This window comes from Coregonus clupeaformis, chromosome 1 (assembly GCF_020615455.1).
Source record: "Coregonus clupeaformis isolate EN_2021a chromosome 1, ASM2061545v1, whole genome shotgun sequence".
NCBI classification, from domain to species: Eukaryota; Metazoa; Chordata; class Actinopteri; order Salmoniformes; family Salmonidae; genus Coregonus; species Coregonus clupeaformis.
In genome coordinates this window covers 20,571,756-20,594,534 of record NC_059192.1, presented here as the reverse complement: position 1 = coordinate 20,594,534, position 22,779 = coordinate 20,571,756, and the positions used below count along the sequence as shown (strand labels likewise).

General features: G+C 41.3%; 1 protein-coding gene across 2 annotated transcripts in view; it reads right to left on the bottom strand.

Annotated features, from left to right (window-relative positions):
- LOC121539913 (zinc transporter ZIP11) overlaps positions 1-16,483 on the bottom strand; it is a 157,207-nt gene extending 140,724 nt beyond the window's left edge. For both annotated transcript variants that reach the window (XM_041848589.2, XM_041848651.2), the window contains exons 1-3: positions 16,424-16,483; positions 15,704-15,821; positions 14,943-14,981 (exon numbers count right to left, since the gene is read on the bottom strand). In XM_041848589.2, the coding sequence (XP_041704523.1) occupies positions 14,943-14,981; positions 15,704-15,811 (147 nt within the window). In that variant the 5' untranslated portion in view covers positions 15,812-15,821; positions 16,424-16,483. The remainder of the gene's footprint in view (positions 1-14,942; positions 14,982-15,703; positions 15,822-16,423) is intronic.
- Positions 16,484-22,779: the final 6,296 nt, after the last annotated feature.

Genomic DNA, 22,779 nt, shown 5'->3' with positions numbered 1-22,779 from the left:
GACGGTAGAAAAAGTATTTGGGGGATCTCACTCTTTTGGAACGGGGAAGTTGTGGAATGATAAAGGTGACAGAATCATTTGGACTGAGGGCTTGAATTTAATGCAGTAAAACAAATAATGAAAGGGGGCAGAGGGCAAAAAATAAACAATGCCTCCAAAATTCAAAAAGGCCTGAAGAAAACTTGCTAAAGAGATAAGGCTATCCAAGTCTGCAACTGTGACTCAGTGGACAGTTTCCTTTGAGGGATGAATTTTGAGTGGACAGTAACTGGAGGGGAAGCACAATTCTCCTAGACCTTGTAGCTAGAGAAGTCTCAGTTTATCCATGGAAGATTTGATTTCACACATACACACACACACAACCCACCCACACACACAATAGTCCTCTGGGATACATCACACACAGATACACACACACACACACACACAATCCCTATAGGCCTTGGCACTTTCCACAGTACACAGAGGGTGGATGATTGAATAATGCATACACACGTCTGGGGTATCGGCCCTCGCTCCTCCTGAGCCATCGGGGAGTGCGAGTGTGTGTGTGTGTACACACTGTACTGTTCAGTTCAAAGGGAACATCCACAAAGGCCGCCTGCCCCAGAGCATCCAACACACTACTTCCCAATAGCTTGATCAAACACTCATTAATTCAACCTTCCACTAGGGCACAGCAGAAGAATAATGAAAAGCAAAGCCCAAAGAGAGGCGTGTGTGTTGCTGTTGAGTTTCCGTCTCACCGGTTGCTTTATCCCAGCTCCGCTGGGAATAGAAATAATAGCATTGGGTAGAACCCACAGCAAGAACATGATTGGTCACCAGCCGACTCTCTTCAGGCAATGGATTAAGACCTAATTCTGAGTCATCGATACGACTTGCTTGTTCACAGTGCCTCCGGTACCGGCAGTGGGCTCAAATAATGTCCATATTTAAACACTGTTGGGCAGGCAAGGACATTGCAGTGGTCCTATAAAACACACATCCCATCATGCACTTCTCTGCTTAATGAGATGAGGCGTAAGGCTGGATTAGAGGATCGTGATCATGTAAATACCCCTCAATCTGGAACAATTAGCATTTACATACTAGAACACATATGTCACAGCTGCACTAGTGTCAAACAAGACGATAGTGAGAAAAGGCAATTCAATCACTTATGTGAGGAGCTCACTAATGCACTGACTGCACATGCAGAGTATGGTGAAGGCTGACAACCAACCATGGCATGATTCATATCATCTGACTTTATGCACCTCACTAGCAGCAACCAAATAACTGTTCACACTCCATTCCATGTACATTGCCCTTCGTATGCATTTGGACAGTGAAGCTAACATTTTACATTTGGCTCTTTACTCCAGAATTTTGGATTTGAGGATCAAATGTGTCATATGAAGCAACAGTACAGAATGTAACCTTATATTTTAGGGTATTTTCATCAATTTCTTTTTTACCGTTTAGAAATTAACTTTAAATATCTAGTCCCCCCATTTGATGATGTCAAGTATTTGGACAAAATTCAAGCAGTCAAAAGTTTAGTATTTGATCCAATATTTGCTAACACACAATGACTACATCAAGCGTGTGACTACACACTCGTTGGATGCATTTGCAGCTTGTTTTGGTTGTGTTTCAGATTATGTTTTCCACGATAGTAACTGAATGGTGAATGATGACTGGAGTAATTTTCTTGGTCATTAATCCTGGTAATGCCATGATTTGCACACACTGTATACATATTTTCTATTGTATTTTTTGACTTTATGTTTTGTTTACCCCATATGTAACTCTGTGTTGTTATTTTTTATCGCACTGCTTTGCTTTATCTTGGCCAGGTCGCAGTTGTAAATGAGAACTTGTTCTCAACTGGCTTACCTGGTTAAATAAAGGTGAAATAAATTTAAAAAGTTCAACATCTAATTTAACTGATTAATGCATAATATATGATAAAAAAAAAGCAACTTACACTGCCATAAATGCAAGGACAGAAAAGTAATGTTTTATATCACACGAATATAGACAAATCCGTTAAGACACCAACCATGAGAAAGGGTTAAACATAGGTTTAAAATCAACTTGTGAATTTGATTGAATATAGCTATGTTCCCAACATACATCTTAATGTAATGACATGACTTATCAACAGCTGTAACAAGTTGTCCAGTGTAGGCAATCCTCACTGGTACACTAGTTTATAGAAAGACCCGTAAGAGCCTAAATTACTACACCGTAAACCTGTTTAAAATGCCACAAAAATGCACTTTTAGTGTGCTGGTAACTTAACTGAAACCAGCGTTAAGTGTGTGTAGACACCGCCCCAAAAAATTCAAAGCGATTTTTATTCATCATAGAGAAAAATTTAATTAAAAAGCTATTATTGGATTGGGACCAAACAACAAAGTTAATTACAGAGAATCTCAAACATCTATCTGGTCATAATGGGAAGAAAATATTCACAATTTACTGACTCATATTTTCAATAATGGGCTGAAAATAACCCAATGAGCATCAAATAAATAAGATGGCCTTGGTTACATGGCCACAGAGATGACAATAGTGCCTGCACAAAGAGACATTTCTGCCGTTTCAATTAACCCACTGTGGTATCAATTTACAACATTACTTCGGCCTCACCTGAACTCAGCTGTCAATGAACTACCTATTTGCGCCATCCAGAGAGCACCAATCCCAACCTGAACCTCAACTAAAGGTGTGAGATTGGTTGGTCACACCTTATTTGAATGACAGTCTTACAGTCTTCAATACTGTATCAAAACTGCATGGTCTTGGGTGAACTCAACTAGATTAACACTTGTAGACTGACACATCCAGCGCCAACGCTCTTTAACCACCCTAAAGACTTACTGTAATCAGACCTCCTCTCCCTCTCTTTCATATAGAGGTAGTCTAATAACCTCATTTATGACCTACAGCCCAAACCATTAACACATTCCACACCCGTTAACAAGATTAATTAAGACTTGAACTGGCTGGGGCTCTGAGCTATTTGCTGGGTTTGTCGAACATCTGCATAATCATCCAATTATTATGCTATTTTTTCAAAATGGAGGCACCAGGTTTAAAGTTAACTTCTAGGAGACGAAAAGCCTTGATTGTTATTGATGCCAGCCATTATTCCATCAACGGCTGGATGCGACAGGCAAGCTTCAACAGGCAGCTCCGTCAGCCAGTCTGTCTGGGGGATTGATTAGTTCTTCACTGCATGGAGTTTTTTTTTGTGTTATCCTGACTTCCTTCCTGCTGCATCAATTATTTAGATATCTAGTCTCTCATTACAGAAAGTTTTGGGGACTGAAAAGTGAACACTGAGGCTCTTCGTTGTCGACTATCATTATCAGCAACAGGGGCCCCACTGGCAATTGCAGAGTCACCTGTAATTAAGACTTACCCAGGCATTTTTCCTCACCCTGGGTGGAGGAACGACGGCACATCTCCTCAGTATATCTAGGGTCAATTATATAACTCAAATAAGGTTTTTGAACGCACTCTTCCTCATTGACTTTCATCAAAGGGGCTCCACTAACGATGATGACAAAGTCACCTGGTTGAACACTTGAGCAGAGATATTTTCGCAATTATTATTTCGACGTGATATTCTTCCTCACCCTGGCTGGAGGAGAAACGTCTCCACAGCAAATCTGGGGTAAATTATATTGCTCAGTCAGTCATACCACACAGCAACGAGGCCTCCTTGACATGGAGGTCTTGGCAAGAAATAGATGATTGGGTTGGAGTCACCTGTTGCTCGAGGAGAGGAAGTAGTCTGAGGCGTGTCGCGGCATAATCAGTCCCCTATTGGTAATATGGCTCTGGTCTCCCTTGGTCGGACATCTCGGAGGGAAATTGGCAATTCCACCTGAGCGTTTAGCTGCTAATTACAGTGTCTGAGACTTGGTCTGGAGACTAGGGAGATGGAGTAGGCTGTATTAATTTCCCCCAAGAGATCACGCGGCCTTACGGCTTACACAAAAAAAGCCATCGGCGAAATTGAGCTGTGACTGAGTGGAGTCCTAGAGATTTTGAAGCATGGACGACCTTCCTGTACGATCCGGAGCCGAGCGCCATTTCTCTCTCAGCCAAACGTCTCAACAAGCCTCAGGTATCAAGGTGAGAATAATGGATGCTAGTTTCAGAGGTTTGATACACTGAAACACAGGGTTGTGATGTAGCTATGAAAATAGCTGGTGAAAATGCGTATGATCAAACCTATCACTGGATATTATTCTCTTAAAACAAATACTTATGTTGTATGGCTTAGCTGCACATAGCTTGGTTGACACGTTGATCGCACTTCAGAGGAAATACGTTTTTGATCCCCTGCTGATTTTGTACGTTTGCCCACTGATAAAATAAATGATCAGTCTATAATTTTAATGGTAGGTTTATTTGAACAGTGAGAGATAGAATAACAACAACAAAAATCAGAAAAACGCATGTCAAAAATGTTATAAATTGATTTGCATTTTAATGAGGGAAATAAGTATTTGACCACTCTGCAAAACATGACTTAGTACTTGGTGGCAAAACCCTTGTTGGCAATCACAGAGGTCAGACTTTTCTTGTAGTTGGCCACCAGGTTTGCACACATCTCAGGAGGGATTTTGTCCCACTCCTCTTTGCAGATCTTCTCCAAGTCATTAAGGTTTCGAGGCTGAAGTTTGGCAACTCGAACCTTCAGCTCCCTCCACAGATTTTCTATGGGATTAAGGTCTGGAGACTGGCTAGGCCACTCCAGGACCTTAATGTGATTCTTCTTGAGCCACTCCTTTGTTGCCTTGGCCGTGTTTTTTGGGTCATTGTCATGCTGGAATACCCATCCACGACCCATTTTCAATGCCCTGGCTGAGGGAAGGAGGTTCTCACCCAAGATTTGACGGTACATGGCCCCATCCATCGTCCCTTTGATGCGGTGAAGTTGTCCTGTCCCCTTAGCAGAAAAACACCCCCAAAGCATAATGTTTCCACCTCCATGTTTGACGGTGGGGATGGTGTTCTTGGGGTCATAGGCAGCATTCCTCCTCCTCCTCCAAACACGGTGAGTTGAGTTGATGCCAAAGAGCTCCATTTGTCTCATCTGACCACAACCCTTTCACCCAGTTCTCCTCTGAATCATTCAGATGTTCATTGGCAAACTTCAGACGGCCCTGTATATGTGCTTTCTTGAGCAGGGGGACCTTGCGGGCACTGCAGGATTTCAGTCCTTCACGGCGTAATGTGGTACCAATTGTTTTCAATGGTGACTATGGTCCCAGCTGCCTTGAGATCATTGACAAGATCCTCCTGTGTAGTTCTGGGCTGATTCCTCACCGTTCTCATGATCATTGCAACTCCACGAGGTGAGATCTTGCATGGAGCCCCAGGCCGAGGGAGATCGACAGTTCTTTTGTGTTTCTTCCATTTGCAAATAAATCGCACCAACTGTTGTCACCTTCTCACCAAGCTGCTTGGCGATGGTCTTGTAGCCCATTCCAGCCTTGTGTAGGTCTACAATCTTGTCCCGGACATCCTTGGAGAGCTCGTTGGTCTTGGCCATGGTGGAGAGTTTGGAATCTGATTGATTGATTGCTTCTGTGGACAGGTGTCTTTTATACAGGTAACAAGCTGAGATTAGGAGCACTCCCTTCAAGAGTGTGCTCCTAATCTCAGCTCGTTACCTGTATAAAAGACACCTGGGAGCCAGAAATCTTTCTGATTGAGAGGGGGTCAAATACTTATTTCCCTCATTAAAATGCAAATCAATTTACAGTGGGGAAAAAAAGTATTTAGTCAGCCACCAATTGTGCAAGTTCTCCCACTTAAAAAGATGAGAGAGGCCTGTAATTTTCATCATATGTACACGTCAACTATGACAGACAAATTGAGGGAAAAAAATCCAGAAAATCACATTGTAGGATTTTTTATGAATTTATTTGCAAATTATGGTGGAAAATAAGTATTTGGTCACCTACAAACAAGCAAGATTTCTGGCTCTCACAGACCTGTAACGTCTTCTTTAAGAGGCTCCTCTGTCCTCCACTCGTTACCTGTATTAATGGCACCTGTTTGAACTTGTTATCAGTATAAAAGACACCTGTCCACAACCTCAAACAGTCACACTCCAAACTCCACTATGGCCAATACCAAAGAGCTGTCAAAGGACACCAGAAACAAAATTGTAGACCTGCACCAGGCTGGGAAGACTGAATCTGCAATAGGTAAGCAGCTTGGTTTGAAGAAATCAACTGTGGGAGCAATTATTAGGAAATGGAAGACATACAAGACCACTGATAATCTCCCTCGATCTGGGGCTCCACGCAAGATCTCACCCCGTGGGGTCAAAATGATCACAAGAACGGTGAGCAAAAATCCCAGAATCACACGGGGGACCTAGTGAATGACCTACAGAGAGCTGGGACCAAAGTAACAAAGCCTACCATCAGTAACACACTACGCCGCCAGGGACTCAAATCCTGCAGTGCCAGACGTGTCCCCCTGCTTAAGCCAGTACATGTCCAGGCCCGTCTGAAGTTTGCTAGAGTGCATTTGGATGATCCAGAAGAGGATTGGGAGAATGTCATATGGTCAGATGAAACCAAAATATAACTTTTTGGTAAAAACTCAACTCGTCGTGTTTGGAGGACAAAGAATGCTGAGTTGCATCCAAAGAACACCATACCTACTGTGAAGCATGGGGGTGGAAACATCATGCTTTGGGGCTGTTTTTCTGCAAAGGGACCAGGACGACTGATCCGTGTAAAGGAAAGGATGAATGGGGCCATGTATCGTGAGATTTTGAGTGAAAACCTCCTTCCATCAGCAAGGCCATTGAAGATTAAACGTGGCTGGGTCTTTCAGCATGACAATGATCCCAAACACACCGCCCGGGCAACGAAGGAGTGGCTTCGTAAGAAGCATTTCAAGGTCCTGGAGTGGCCTAGCCAGTCTCCAGATCTCAACCCCATAGAAAATCTTTGGAGGGAGTTGAAAATCCGTGTTGCCTAGCGACAGCCCCAAAACATCACTGCTCTAGAGGAGATCTGCATGGAGGAATGGGCCAAAATACCAGCAACAGTGTGTGAAAACCTTGTGAAGACTTACAGAAAACGTTTGACCTGTGTCATTGCCAACAAAGGGTATATAACAAAGTATTGAGAAACTTTTGTTATTGACCAAATACTTATTTTCCACCATAATTTGCAAATAAATTCATTAAAAATCCTACAAATGTGATTTTCTGGAAAAAATATTCTCATTTTGTTTTTTACAGGCCTCTCTCAAAATTACAGGCCTCTCTCATCTTTTTAAGTGGGAGAACTTGCACAATTGGTGGCTGACTAAATACTTTTTTCCCCCACTGTATAACATTTTTGACATGCGTGTTTCTGGATTTTTTGTTGTTGTTGTTATTCTGTCTCTCACTGTTCAAATAAACCTACCATTAAAATTATAGACTGATCATTTCTTTGTCAGTGGGCAAACGTACAAAACCAGCAGGGGATCAAATACTTTTTTCCCCTGACTGTACGTCTTTACCATCTACCTCATTCAACATCAATTGAAGAAAGGACATTGAAAACAGAGAAGCTTGCCTGCTGAGCAGTCTCTCTTCATCAGGGGTTATTTGAAAATCATGTCATCCCTTGGAGCAGAACATGGTCAATAGAATATATAATGTGAGAGCTATACGTATGTGACGACATTCAGGCTTTTATCAGAGGTTTATACACGTTACACAAAAGGAACAAAGACAAGAAGAGCTTTGGTAAAGACATTTGCTATACAATCAATCAATGTTGCATGCAGCTTTGTGGGAATGTACTGTATTATATGTCAGAGCACTTCACATCTCAGGATATTGCACAATTAGGACTAGCAGTCAGGATTGATCTGGCTTCAGCGTGTGGAGAAAAAAAAAAAAATCTAAAGCAGACTCATTTTATTGATACCGAGGCTTTCCACTCTGTTCCACATCAACTATAAAAATAACAAACTGTGCATAATCCAGAGTTCAAACAGGCTATGCAATCTTGATAGCGTTTATGGACTGTTGTTTACCGAGGCGCGAGGCAGAAGAACCAATGACCTATATCATATTGTCTCTGAATAGGTCAAAGAATCCATTTACATGCATTTTTTTGTAGGAGAAAACCGAAAGGACTGTTTAAGTTGCAAGGACCTGGTATACAAAAATTCATGAATAATTATAATAAAAATTCCATACGTTCGTCGACATACGTTCTTCGACATAGGCCGACATTGAGCATTATTGAAGCAATCGATGTTGGTCAACAACCTTCAACAAAAATGTAGAGAAGTTTGCTGAACCTATGAAACCAATGGGTAATTAAGAAAAGTTACAGTAGTCTTCCTGAAAAGGTCCTAACTTTGTGAACGGTCATAGATGTCTGCCTAACTGGTCCAGTAGTCTGAGCATGTTCAAGCCTAATACGAGTCTGCCAGCATAACTTGGAGTATCCAGGACCATAATTTAAGTGGGTGTGAGGTAGGTCAACACGATTAATCGAATTCAGATAGAAATTGTGATATTGACATCTGCAATATCCATATCGCGATTTTCTCCTTTCTTTGACACTTCATTAACACAACAGAAACTAGACTACAGTACCTCCTCCAATGAGATGCGCTACATTCATTCACTCTCTACATGCACAGAGGATGCTGACCAATCACATTCTGACCAATCACAACCATCCCCGCTTAGAGAGTGCAGTTAGATGCTGGTGAGGATAGAAAGGTCTTTACCTCAGTAAACCTCGGAAACATGAGTGCTGCGAGTGCTAATGAGATCAATTTGGTGCCAAAGCAGGGCGCATCTTCAGTGGTATGGCAGTATTTCGGGCTACAGGTAAACCGATGTCAACCAAATGCAAGCGCCTCAGAGCTGTGGCGACAAATGTATTCAATCATTTGAAGAAGAACCATCCCACACTTCATAAAGATTGCATGGGGGGGGGGAGCGCCCGACAGCAGCAAAGGCCCTCAGCCACAGCCAGCCACCTATGTTAAAACAGGCATGCCATTGCGATGAGTTTTCAAAAATAAATGTTGCAGTCACATAGAAATCACAGAGGCTATCACCTATCATCACATAGCCAAAGACATGGTTCCTATTTACACAGTCAGCAAAGACGGCTTCAAAAAGATGATAAACAAGCTGGACAGGAGATACAAGATTCCATCTCGCGCATATTTCTCAGAAGTCGCCATCCCAACACTGTATAACAAAATGAAGGGAGAAGTTGAAACAGAGCGCACACAACAGACCTTTGGTAGAACAGCCCTACAGTACAGTAGTTTCACAGCACACTCTATTGATGAGGAGTTTCAACTGAAAGGTCGGTGCTTCCAAACATCATAGGCTACTTCCCAGGAGATCACTCGGGAGAAAACATCGCTCTGGGGTTGAGGGAAGCTTTAGCCGCCTGGGGACTGAAAGAGGAGCAGCAAGTCTGCATAACGATAACAGTGAAAACGTGGTAAAGGACATCACATTGAATGACTGGACCAGACTCCAAAGGTTTTGGACACAGGCTGCACCTGCATAGGTAGGCTACGTGTTACATGTTAGACTCAGAATTTCAATTATAATAATGATTAAGCCTACACATAATAAACACAATCATAAGTTCCTTATTCCATCCTGAAAAAAGTATTCACTTTAGGTTATTTAAGAACTCATAAATGGTAAAATAGGAAATAGGAACTCAATGTCATTCATGAATGAATTAATTAATAAGTGCTGCGCTTACAGCACACTATTTTGATGATCATGTTAAACATTTCTGTTTGTTATGTAGGTTTAATAATCCTATCTATATATATAACAATGTTAGAAAATATTTGTTTCATTTGGTTTTGTATTCAGTTAGCACAGTATGTATTAATTCATATTAACTCATTTTAAAAGTGATGCGCTCTACCCTGACACTTGCTTTAACCATGTCTGATAGAATTACCAAGTTTTCACCTAAGTGTATGAAAATCGCAATTGCAATATCTGGCCAAAAAATTCACAATTACATATTTGGTCAAAATCTTGCAGCACAGTGTGAGGTGTGAGACGCAACAATGGAACCCTGCAATTAATTGACCATGTTTCTACCTTTGTTGGCTTGTTAGTACACTATAATTGCAAAGGCACATTCACAGTAGACCTAAATCAAACCAGGGTCGTGTGCAGTCACTGTAGTGAAGGTACTTCTCATAGGTTGAGCTTTAAATCACCTTCATTACTTTTCATCCCAACTTTCCTATAAAACATCATGTTTCTTTTTTGTTTTTTGGGGGGTAGAACATCATGTTTGTTTATCTCTACAATCAACACAAAGCTGAGGACATCGCTGTATAAAGCACAATGCCTTGTAGATGGATAAAGGTCCAAGGACAATATGCAACCAACAGTCAGAATAACAATGTAGCCGATGTGACATGAGATTTGCCCTCCTGTAGCTCAGTTGGTAGAGCATGGCGCTTGCAACGCAAGGGTTGTGGGTTCGCTTCCCACGGGGGGCCAGTATGAAAAATGTATGCACTCACTAATTGTAAGTCGGTCTGGATAAGAGCGTCTGCTAAATGACTAAAATAAAAAAACTCAAGTCTGAGTGATGGGCCTCAAATTCGGTAGAGAAAAACATCATTTCAGAAAGTCCGTCTAGGCTTACATTCTCAGCATTAAGTTGATAAATACCAACGTAATACCGATGGCCTGTTATTACGAACTATGGAATGTAGAAATAAACACATGACACATTGAAGAGTAGCTAGCTCTGTTTATTTTCGCCTACTGCAACTCTAGACAAACTTAAGTTTCCAGCACAACATTCCATCACTCTATGATGTTTGAAAAATGTGGCAGGTTATGCAAAGTAAGCACAGAGACCTATAACTCATGGAAGTTGGAATCGATAAGGAACGAGACATGATTGATCTTTATCAGCAAAAAAATATATATATTGCTGTTTTATTCCCTATGATTTTTTACAAATATATTTTGATTAATTTCAATGCATTGAAGATCCTGTTGTTGTCAGAATGTAATTATTATTTGCATGTGCTGGAATAACCACATTCCTCAATACTATTTATGTTCCTTGACTGCATTCTTTCTCCCACACTAGGCTATGTATGCACCCCGTCATATCCACTCAAGTAAAATGCAAACGCATTGTAAGAATGTCCGTCATACAAAAATCCAATCATGTGAAGTCACTGCGAAATTCCTTAATATCAAATTCCAATTTGCACCCAGTGAAGGATTACAATATCGCCTACAGTATCACGTCAGGTCAACAATTATTCAATTTCAACCTTGTGGGAAGAAAGACAATTAACATTAACCTCAGTTCTTTCTTCACTGTAGTTCACTCTTTCCTACAGATGTCCTCTCTTAATTTGACCAGTTTCTCACAGCAGGAAAATAATCCTGCAGCAACAGGACATGTGAATTATTATGTGGATTACAATTAATGGCCATTTTTGTAGGGGTTGACACAATTTACGTTAGGGAAAATCAAGTCTGAAATGTTATAGTGGAAATTATCAACTTTAGAAGCCTTTTTAAACCTCGAATACACTACAAGTTTGAATTTCCTGCAGTACCAAATTCTCTGCAACAAAAGAGTGATCAAATTAAGAGAATACACATATCTCCTCTTTCCTATCTCATTCTGTTATTTTACATGTTTCTATACAGGAGCTTGTGTTTGCATTCCACAGACAGCTCCCTCCTGGGTCTAATGCCTCATAAGCCACATTTCTCCTGAGCGAAGGGAATGCCATGCATGACACCTGAATAAATAAGCAACTTGGCACACTCTTTACCTAAAACTAACCTACCTCTCTCTCTCTCTCTCTCTCTCTCTCGCTCTCTCCCTCCACATGTGGTGTTTGTGGACATATAAATTACATTTAGAAAATGCTAACTGACTCAGTGCCAAATTAGGTGAACGTCAGAAAGATGAAAATTGAATGTTGATGCACATCCATAGCTGGCACAGGAGCTGGGAAAAAAGAGAGCAATGTCGATAAAATAATAAAAAGGTACTGTTTTCAGCTCCCCTACACTTCAATCTCACGTTTCTTATCTGCAGCCTCCCTCTTGTCTGTTTTCTCTGTTCATAGCCAGAGACACTGTAGCCAGAGACATTGTCACAGTAGTGGTCACCTCTCTGGTATAGCCTAGTATCTATCTGTGACACCTACTTCTGACAATCCTTTCTACCATCTTTGATCTCACTTTCCTCCATCCTGATTCCCTCATCTACCTGAGGGACAGCTCACCTTTCCTCCATCCTGATTCCCTCATCTCCCTGAGGGACAGCTCACCTTTCCTCCATCCTGATTCCCTCATCTCCCTGAGGGACAGCTCACCTTTCCTCCATCCTGATTCCCTCATCTACCTGAGGGACAGCTCACCTTTCCTCCATCCTGATTCTCTCATCTCCCTGAGGGAGAGCTCTCCATTGTGCTATAGAGCTCAGGAGGTCTTTGTCTCAGATCAATAGTCTCTTTAAATTTCCTCTCCCCTTAAGCAGTCACGACGGCGCACGACTGACTGCACACACCAGCATCTCTTAAATGAGCATGGGTAGGATAAGGATCTCTCTCTCCTTCCCCCACACACACACACACACACACACACACACTTCTAAACATGCAAAGAGCAAATCCAGCCTTGCTTTGCTACCGGAACCTCTAAAATAATGAGGAAATGCAACCACTCCAAAGACGTCGACATAGACACACTTAAACACAGTTGTGTTCTACTGTAAACTTTCTACAGGTGCTTGACTGAATACAGCCCTTTGTTTTGTGTCTAGTCTGCTGTTAATTTGTTAGGACTGAAGAGACCAGTGGGACTAGCAACAATAGAACTGCACTGCACTTACTTTAACCTGCTCTCCTCCCATAGGGACCCACCCCATAGTAAAACAAAGCACATGATTTTGTTTGCCAAGACTAACTAAATGTCTATGCCACGGTCCAAGATGCCAGACTTTACAGCCAAATGTAAAAGCTGGGAAGAGCAGCAGTAAAGACTGAGAAAGCAGAGAGAGGAATGGTATTGAACTCCTCAGTGAAAAACTATTCCTAGCGCATTTCAGGGACTGCGTGAGCTAAATGTGAGCATCGGAATACAAAGTGAGTGAGGCAGTGGAGGAGCAGATGCCTAGAACAGACCTTAATGAACAGAGCCCCACTGCCTGCGAGAAGGTCACCATGAGGAGGAGTGACGAATGAGAGAGACAGGTAGAAGCAGCTCTCGGCTTTGCCTCTGCATAGGGCAAGACTGGAGGACTGTATTGGCATTTTGCCTTGTAATGTTATCACTACATTACCTTCCAGTCCAGACACTCCTCAGTCACCACAAGCCGACTGTTACATTCCACTCTGCTAGTACTGAGGAGCCAAAAATAGTCCTAAAGTTAACCGGCACAAGAAAAAGTAGCAGGTACACAAACATACTCAATGTCTACAGCTTCTTTTCAAGTATTTTTCTACACTCTGTGTAGGCTAATAGTTTAATTCATGTTTATAGTGATCAATCTTTGGGTCTGCTCCTTACTTCCTCCCTCAGAAACATCTCAAATCTAGACAATAGTTGGGCCCAGAAATAAAGCGAAGCCAGTTCAGACAGGAAACCTGAGTGTTTGATAGCATCAGCTGATCATTGCACCAATTAGGTTCATCACTCATGGCGGTCTATGTAAGTTCACCAGTTCTGCGCACCCATCCTCTGATGGCTACAGTATGCACTGTGGTTTCTTACTACCTATGCAGTTGCTGTAACATGCGTCGCTTACATTGCATTGTCTCTTTTCTGCTAACCCACCACTACTATGTCACGCTCACTGCCTGAAGTTTTTTATGGTAATGATTTAGCTTTGATATGGCAGTTAGCTACCCTGAAGCTGCAGAGCCTAACGCCAAGACCTAATGTATTGTCATATACCTTGTAAAAAATTGTTAAACGAATGTGGTGTTTTCTGTCTGAACTCCTCACAGTGAAAATATTTTATGCAAGCATCAGAATGATGTAAAAGCATCAACTGCTAAATGAATTTCACTCAGAATTTGAAAGGCTTAAAACAAAGATGAAAATCCAAAACATAATAATACATTCTACCCAATTTTATGAATTATTCAATGAACTCATACTTTAGGATTAGGCCAATAATTTTTCTTGATTGCTGCTGTGAACTTCTGGGCAGTTCAAAAATAACTAAATCTCTCTGAAATTTAGCAACCATAGCGGTCACTTGGCTCTCTTGATTTAATTTTAATCAATCAGTATATTAATGTTTCTTAGAAAATAAAAGACTTTGGGGATAGAGATACTTTACTTGGCTCATCGCACTCTAGCGACTCCTTGTGGCGGGCTGGGCGCCTGCAGGCTGACCTCAGTCGTCAGTTGAGCGGTGTTCCCTCCGACACATTGGTGCGGCTGGCTTCCAGGTTAAGCGGGTGGGTGTTAAGAAGCGCGGTTTGGCGGGTCATGTTTCGGAGGATGCTTGGCTCGACCTTCGCCTCCTGAGCCCATTGGGGAGTTGCGATGAGACAAGATTAAAATTGGGGAGAAAAAGGGGGTAAATACAAAAACAACAACAAAAAATCCTGAATCAAATTCCTAACTGTCAGGGAGGCGATACGTCTGCCAAACTATCCCAGAAAGTTACACTTCTTCTTATAAGGCAGTAGGCAATACCTTGGAAAAGTCTCACCCTTCCTTTGGCTTTGAGGATCTTTAAGAATTGTTTGGGAAACAGAGAACTGAGTCTGCCACAACAACTCAAAAGGCTGTCACATCTGACATCTGCTTGTATTCACGTGTTGACAGATAGCAGAGGAACACTGGGTTGGGAAAAGATGGGTGGACAGGTGTGTGTGTGGTGAAGTTCAAAAGCATATTTTCTTACCCCAGCAGCAAAGCCCAGACTTCCATCCAATATCCGCTTCTGAAGAGGGGGGCAGAGAGAAAGGAGGAGTGAAGTCAAACCAAGGGCATCAACAACCATGGTAACGGAATTACGCTGAGACTCAGATTTTTCCCTTTAAAATGTATACCAAACAAAAACCATGTTATTTCGAAGTTTAACAAACCATAGAACTCTATGCACAAGGACTACTTTTAAGAATTTTAACTACAAATTTTACTAAAACACATTTACAGGAAGAACTGTGCAGATACAAAGTTTGGTAACAGAATAAAACTGAGGGAGATTTTATTGTAATTCTCTTCCCAAACTTTGCATCTGCAGTCTTTCCAGTAAATGTTTTATAATTTTATGACCGTACATTTTTCAAAGTAGTCATTGTGTATAGAGTTGTATGGTTTGTTAAACTTTGAAATCAATGTTTTTTGTTTGGCATACATTTTAAACTGAAAAATCTGAGTGTCAGTGTAATTCCATTACCATGGAATTGTTCTTCACAAGGACAAAGAAGAAAGTAAAGCACATCTTCAAAGATATTGTTGAACATTCAATCAATTTCTATGGAACTAAAACTGCTGAAGCCATTCAAATATACTTTAATTGATTTAGTGAAACTAAGGGACATATTGAAGTGTACACCAGGGATATAACAAACTGTATTTCTGTACATAATGCCAGTGTCACAATAGAGTAAAACATCATACAGCAGGAACACACAGAGAAACGTTATGCCAGTTTCTTACCTGTCGGCTGGAGAAGACGAAGACCAGGGCAGCCCCAGCAGCAGTCAGGCCCCAGGTGAACAGAGTCCCCAGCAGGGCCTGGGTCACAGGACTGTAGCCTGGAAGCATGGTGCCAATCCTGGGGACAGAGAGATACACACAGTGGAGTGAAGTGGAGCCGCACAGGATACTTTAGGTTGTTTTTACGACACAGTCACGGTAGCTAGCTAATTTGAATATAATGTAAGGTACATTTGTAAGGAAATTCCTGTAATATGAGTGCTCCAAATAACAGATCCCTTTGTAGAACAAAGGCGTGCGTGCTAAATCCTGTTGGTTCAGGAGCATGACAGGATGGCATGTTTGCAAATTACTGCCCAACCCAACAAGCGTACTGCTTAGATATCTAGCTAGCTAAATAAATACACTTGTTTGGCAAGCAAGAAGAGAAGCATTTGCTATTGCCTTTCATTATTCCATCTTTATGTGTCCAAAATAGCTGTCTCTACTGGCTCTATATCTGAAATCAATGTGCTTTGCTAGTTTCATCAAAAGAGTTGGCCCAGTTAGTATCAGACAACACTGTCACTGTCAGGGAACTTTGCTTTTGTTCGCTGGTTTTGTTGCAACGAAACACGTCCTTTTCGGCATTACCAAGATACATGCGTTATCCGGGGGCAGATTAATATATCCTCATTTCGATCTATGGTTTTAATTCATTAAATATTTTAAAATACTTACTGTCACTTCTGGCACCGAAAACCGAATGTATTTACTTCCTACTTCCCTGTACACGTGTCTGTGACAGGATGAGCAATGCCCCTCGCAAGATGCCATTGGCTTGTCCAGCATTTGGAGGCGTGTATTGGAATTTGATAGGACAATGAGCCTTTATTCGCAAAGCCACAGCCAGTTTACACCACTAACCTTTGACATCAATATTACAAATTGTGTTTTATGAATGTCATGTTAGATTTTTTCAAACTGATCATTTACTGCATAGTATTATTTTAATTATTTTCAGTGATTTTGGCAGGAGGCAATTTTTATTTACAATCTCTCATGTCATGCCCAGCGGATGAGGTGAAGCAGTTTAGCAATGTAACAGAAAATAGGTTGAAGTGCCACTGCTTGGGACAGTTCAGGTAAGATAACCTAGTTACACCCCATGAAGTGCCTCTGTGAAAGTAAGCTGTAAGCAATTTTTTTATGTCAATATCCCACTGACAATTCGTTAAGGTCTGTTATTTGCCACAGTCTGTTATAAATAGTCTGTTATCGTGCTTGATGATTTGTAAGTAACCATTGTGATTATCTTCCTATATCAGCTTTAATATGTAAATTGTCCCTGTGGTGGCAGTAGGGCCTTAAGCAGATCAATTCAAAATGTTCCACACACTGGTTGTCATTTTCAACACATGTCATTTTCAACTAAATAACTTTGAACCAACGTGGAATATAATTTACGTTGAACTGACGTCTGTGCCTATTGGGTCTACTCTAAGGCTTTAAACGTTCTCTTGGTGATCAGTTGTTCTGGCTCTGCTTAGCTTAGTCTAATTGGAACTGTAGGTACATTATGATCATTAGGGGAGTTCACAGTGTGCTCTTGGATCTTTTCTTCTGGTCTGTACCATGGATGACATAGGCTAAGCTGTCAGAGCTACCACCCTCTTATGTGACACGTGATTGTGCAGACCAGCTCTCAAATGCATAAGGAGTGAGAATAATGCATGTTTCAGGGTTTTTAAGCCCATGAAGCCTCAAGACAGCCAGTTAGTTTTTTCTTATTGTTAATCAATAGTGCTATTTTCCAGTTAAAGACCCAGTGCAGTCAAAAACGTGATTTTCCTGTGTTTTATATATATTTCCCCACTATGAGGTTGGAATTATACTGTGAAATCAGGAAAATTATGATCATGCCCTTTTAGTGTAAGGGCTGTTTAAAAATAGTGCCTGAAATTTCAGCCTGTTTTGGTGGGATGGAGTTTTGGCCTGCCTGGTGACATCACCAGGTGATAAATTATTTACTAGACCAGTAAGAAAGAGATTTCCAAACCTCTCTGCCAATAACAGCTAGTTTTCAGTTTTCCCCTTGCCACTCAGACCACTCCAAGACAGTCCTAGCAAAATTATTGTTTGAGAAATTGCTCTTTGCTAAGAAGCTATTGAATGGTCAGGCTGTGTGGGTCGCATCGCCCTAGATTCCATTCTGTGGAAATCTTCTGACAATCCACAGCAAAGAGGACGGAGGGAAGCTCAGCTCTCTAGTCTTCGAGCCAAAGGCATTAAGTATTGTGTGTGCTGTGGAAAGTGCATCACAGCTCTGCTTGAGTGGTCCATGCTGTGTTTTGATAAAGATGGGAATAGAGTAAACATAGTGGCACACAGGAATGTTCTTTCCACACAGACACAGTGGAAATTTAGAGAGTTTCCATCCAGTTTTGACCTCATTACAGCTTTGGCTAGTAGATCCTCATGGTTCTTTAGTTTTCGTCTGACCTCTGACCCCTGTAGTGATCATCCGTCATTTATATGACTTCACAGCTCAACACTTGCTGTAAAAGAGAGCAGAGGACACTCGACATCAGTACTTGTTGGTTATTTATTTACAAACAGTACATACATTTCATATGTGTTCCTGAGCATTACTTGATCACAAACCAACATCTCTGCACTTACTTTACTAAATACAGCTAGAAAAAATGATATGTGAAATCCAAGGCCTCTGAGAAACATTTAGCTCCATGAAACCGAGTGCCTCTAGAGTAGTTTTATGAGAGGAAAACCATCACCACTCTATGAAGTACTACTCCTCTGGGGAAGTATTAGCAACCTAAGCAGGTACTGAGACTACAAAGGCATTTCTCACTATGAAGATGAAGAGGCATGTAAAAGGCCAGCCACCGGGAGTTGATGGGTGTGGGTAATGGAAAGTGAGCATTTAGGGAAACATTTAGAATTTGAGATCTTCTCAGATACAGGAGACAGTGGATCAGACAGGTACAGTGCCTTCAGAAAGTATTCACACCTCTTGACTTTTTCCACATTTTGTTGTGTTACAAAGTGAGATTAAAATTGATTTAATTGTCGACGATCTACACAAAATACTTGTAATGTCAAAGTGGAAGAAAATGTCTAACATTTGTAAAAAATAAAATAATAATAATATATCTTGATTACATAAGTATTCAACCCCCTGAGTCAATACATGTTAGAATCACCTTTGGCTGCGATTACAGCTGTGAGTATTCCTGGGTAAGTCTCTAAGAGCTTTACACACCTGGATTGTACAATATTTGCACATTATTCTTCTTAAAATTTTTCTTATTCCGTCAAGTTGGTTGTTGATCATTGCTAGACAGCCATTTTCAAGTCTTGACATAGATTTTTAAGCCATTTTAAGTCAAAACTGTAACTAGGCCACTCAAGAACAATCAATGTCGTCTTGGGAAGCAACTGCAGTGTATTTTTGGCCTTGTGTTTTAGGTTATTGTCCTGCTGAAATGTGAACTTGTCTCCCATTGTCTGTTGGTGTCACGGTTTCGGCCGAGGCTGCTCCTCCTCCTGGTTCGGGCAGGCTTCGGCGGTCGTCGTCCCCGGAGTACTAGCTGCCACCGATCTATGTTTCATGTTCGTTTGGTTTTGTCTTGATGTTGTACACCTGTGTCTAGTTAGTCCTCGTTAGTGTCCTATTTAGTTCTCGTTGTGTGTGTCTGAGTTTGTGTGTGATTGCTCCTCTGTTTTGGTGTTTGAGCTACGTACTTCCCTCCAGTGTTTGGAGAGGTTTTCGCACATGTTAGTGCGCCGTTTGTTTGACACCTGTGTGCGCCGTTATTTCGCCTCTGGGCTTATTGTGCTCATTAACTACGTGAATATCTCGTTTGGACTGAGCTTCTGCGTCCTGCGCTTGATTCCTGCACCACACCCACCTTCAGCACCCCTTGACAGTTGGAAAGCGGACTTAACCAGGTTTTCCTCTAGGATTTTGTCTGTGCTTCGCTCTATTCCGTTTCTTTTTATCATAAACTCCCTAGTCCTTGCAGATTACAAGCATAGCCATGACATGATGCAGCCACCACCCTGCTTGAAAACATGAAGAGTGGTAATCAGTGTTGTGATTTGCCTCAAACATAACACTTTGTATTCAAAAGATAAAGTTAATTTCTTTGCCACATTTTTTGCAGTTTTACTTTAGTGCCTAATTGCAAACAGGATGCATGTTTTTGAATATTTTTTATTCTGTACAGGCTTCCTTCTTTTCACTCTGTCAATTAGGTTAGTATTGTGGAGTATTATTATTATTATTATATATATATATATATAAATATATATATATATATACATATATATATATACATATACACATATATATATATATATATATATATATACACATACATACACATACATATCCTTTAAAAAAATATATTCCCCTTTATTACTTTCCAACCCCGCCACCCTTTCCCCACTTGGAGTAAACTAGTGAACAACAACGCCTAGGCCTCTACTTCCAGCCCATACCCACTATCTACATTTTATGGACAGTAATTACATTTTGTTTGTTCTTTCTCCTGATCTTCTTCTACTCTCAACCTCTCCAATTATTTTCATGATGTCCATCCGGTTTGCTTCTATATGCCATATCTTTCTAACTGTGCTCCTTCCACAAAAGCTCCCAACCTACAACCCATACACTTATTATGGACACAGCGTGCCTACATTATTAGTTATCTTGTTATTGTTTGTTGTTAGTTGTTATTAGTCCCATCCTTCAATTCCATTCAACACCTCCCATCTATATTTTAACACCATCCATATAGGATTTCTATTTGCCACATATATTTCAACTGTACTGTGATGTCTTACAAAAGTTCTGAACCTTTCTATTCTCATTGTTTCTACAGATTGTGAATTGAAAATAAAAATGTTGCTTATAGTATTATGATGTTATTGATCGATTGACTATGACTTTTCAGATCACCCAGTAGTGCTATCTGCAGGGTTAGCTCCAGGTAAATATTGCAATCCTTTAGCCATTCCTGGACCTGTGTCCAAAAACAAGCTACAAATGGACAGTACCAAAACAAATGATCTAATGATTCTGTCTCTTCGCAGCAAAATCTGCAGAGCTGGGAAGATTGTATACCCCATGTAAATAACATTCTATTGGTAGCAAGAATTGTATATAATAATTTAATTTGAAAGATTCTAAGTTTTGAATCCGGTGTCGTTTTGCGTATCAGTTCATAAACGATATGCCATGGGATCGGTACGTCAAAAATCTCTTCCCAACTATTTTACAATCTATATGGGACGGCTGTCAATCCTTTGGTCCTTAAATGAAACTGATATACCTATTTATTTATCACAGTTTTCCTTAACCAATTATGTTCTTTAATGTAAGGCCGACAGACAAGTTCCTTACTTTCTCCTCCTTCCACTTTCCTCTTCCATTTTTGCGGTAAGGCTGCAATTATTAATTCTCCTATCACAGCCATTAAACTCTGTAACTGTTTTAAAGTCACCTTAGGCCTCATGATGAAATCCCTGAGCGGTTTCCTACCTCTCCTGCAACTGAGTTAGGAAGGGATATCAATGTCTGCTTTTTTATTTTATATCTTTGTGAGGCTTTGGAAAACCTCCCTGGTCTTTGTGGTTGAATCTGTGTTTGAAATATTAATGCAATTTATTATATGACCAGTTAAGCACATTTTTACTCCTGAACCTATTTAGGCTTGCCATAACAAAGGGTTTGAATACTCATTGACTCAAGACATTTCAGCTTTACATTTTTTATTCATTTGTAAACATTTCGAAAACCATAATTCCACTTTGACATTATGGGGTATTGTGTGTAGGCCATTGACAACAAATATAAATTGAATCAATTTTAAATTCAGGCTGTTACACAACAAAATTTGGAAAAGTCAAGGGGTGTGAATACTGTCTACAGGCACTGTAACTATGATGGTACTGAATGTTCCACTCGCCTGCACCACTTTAGCACCTGGATGTGTTTGAAGTGTTGATGATGTTGTTCAAGTGTTGAACTCTAAGGTAACCTGCCTAAATGACTATCGCTCCGTAGCACACGCATCTGTAATCATGGCGCATTTGGAAAAGAGACCTAGGTCTCAATATGTCTTCCCTGTCAAAATGAAGGTTCAATAAAAAATTGAATAATGAAGTGCTTTGAAAGGCTGGTCATGACACGCATCAACACCATCATCCCAGACACCCTGGACCCGCTCTAATTCGCACACCGCCCCAACAGATCCACAGATGACGCAATCTCAATTGCACTTTATACTGCTCTCTCATCTGGACAAGAGGGGAAATAACTATGTGAGAATGTTGTTCATAGACTACAGCTCAGCATTCAACACCATTGTACCTTCAAAGCTCATCACCGAGCTAGGGACCCTGGGACTGATCACCACCCTCTGCAACTGGATCCTGGACTTCCTGGCGTGACGGCCCCAGGTGGTGAGGTTAGGCAACAACACCTCCGCCACGCTGACCATCAACACGGAGGCCCCTCAGGGGTGTGTGGTTAGTCCCTTCCTGTACTCCCTGTTCATCCACGACTTCATGGCCATGCCATCACCAACACCATTATCAAGTTTGCTGACGACACAACGGTGGTAGGCCTAATCTCCGACAGCGATGAGACAGCCTGTAGGGAGGAGGTCAGAGACCTGGCAGTATGATGCCAGGACAACAACCTCTCCCTCAACGTCAGTAAGACCAAGGAGCTGATCGTGGACTACAGGAAACAGGGGGGAGAGCACGCCCCCATCCACATCGACAGGCTGTAGAGGAGTGGGTCAAGAGTTTCACGTTCCTTGGTGTCCACATCACTAAGGTCCACACCCGCACAGTTGTGAAGAGGGCACGACAGCGCCTCTTCCCCCTCGGGAGGCTGAAAATATTTGGCATGGGCCAGATCCTCAAAGGTTCTACTGCTGCACCATTGAGAGCATCTTGACTGGCTACATCACCACTTGGTATGGCAACTGCACCGCCCTCGACTGCAAAGCGCTACAGAGGGTGGTGCGGACGGCCCAGTACATCACTGGGGTCGAGCTCCCTGC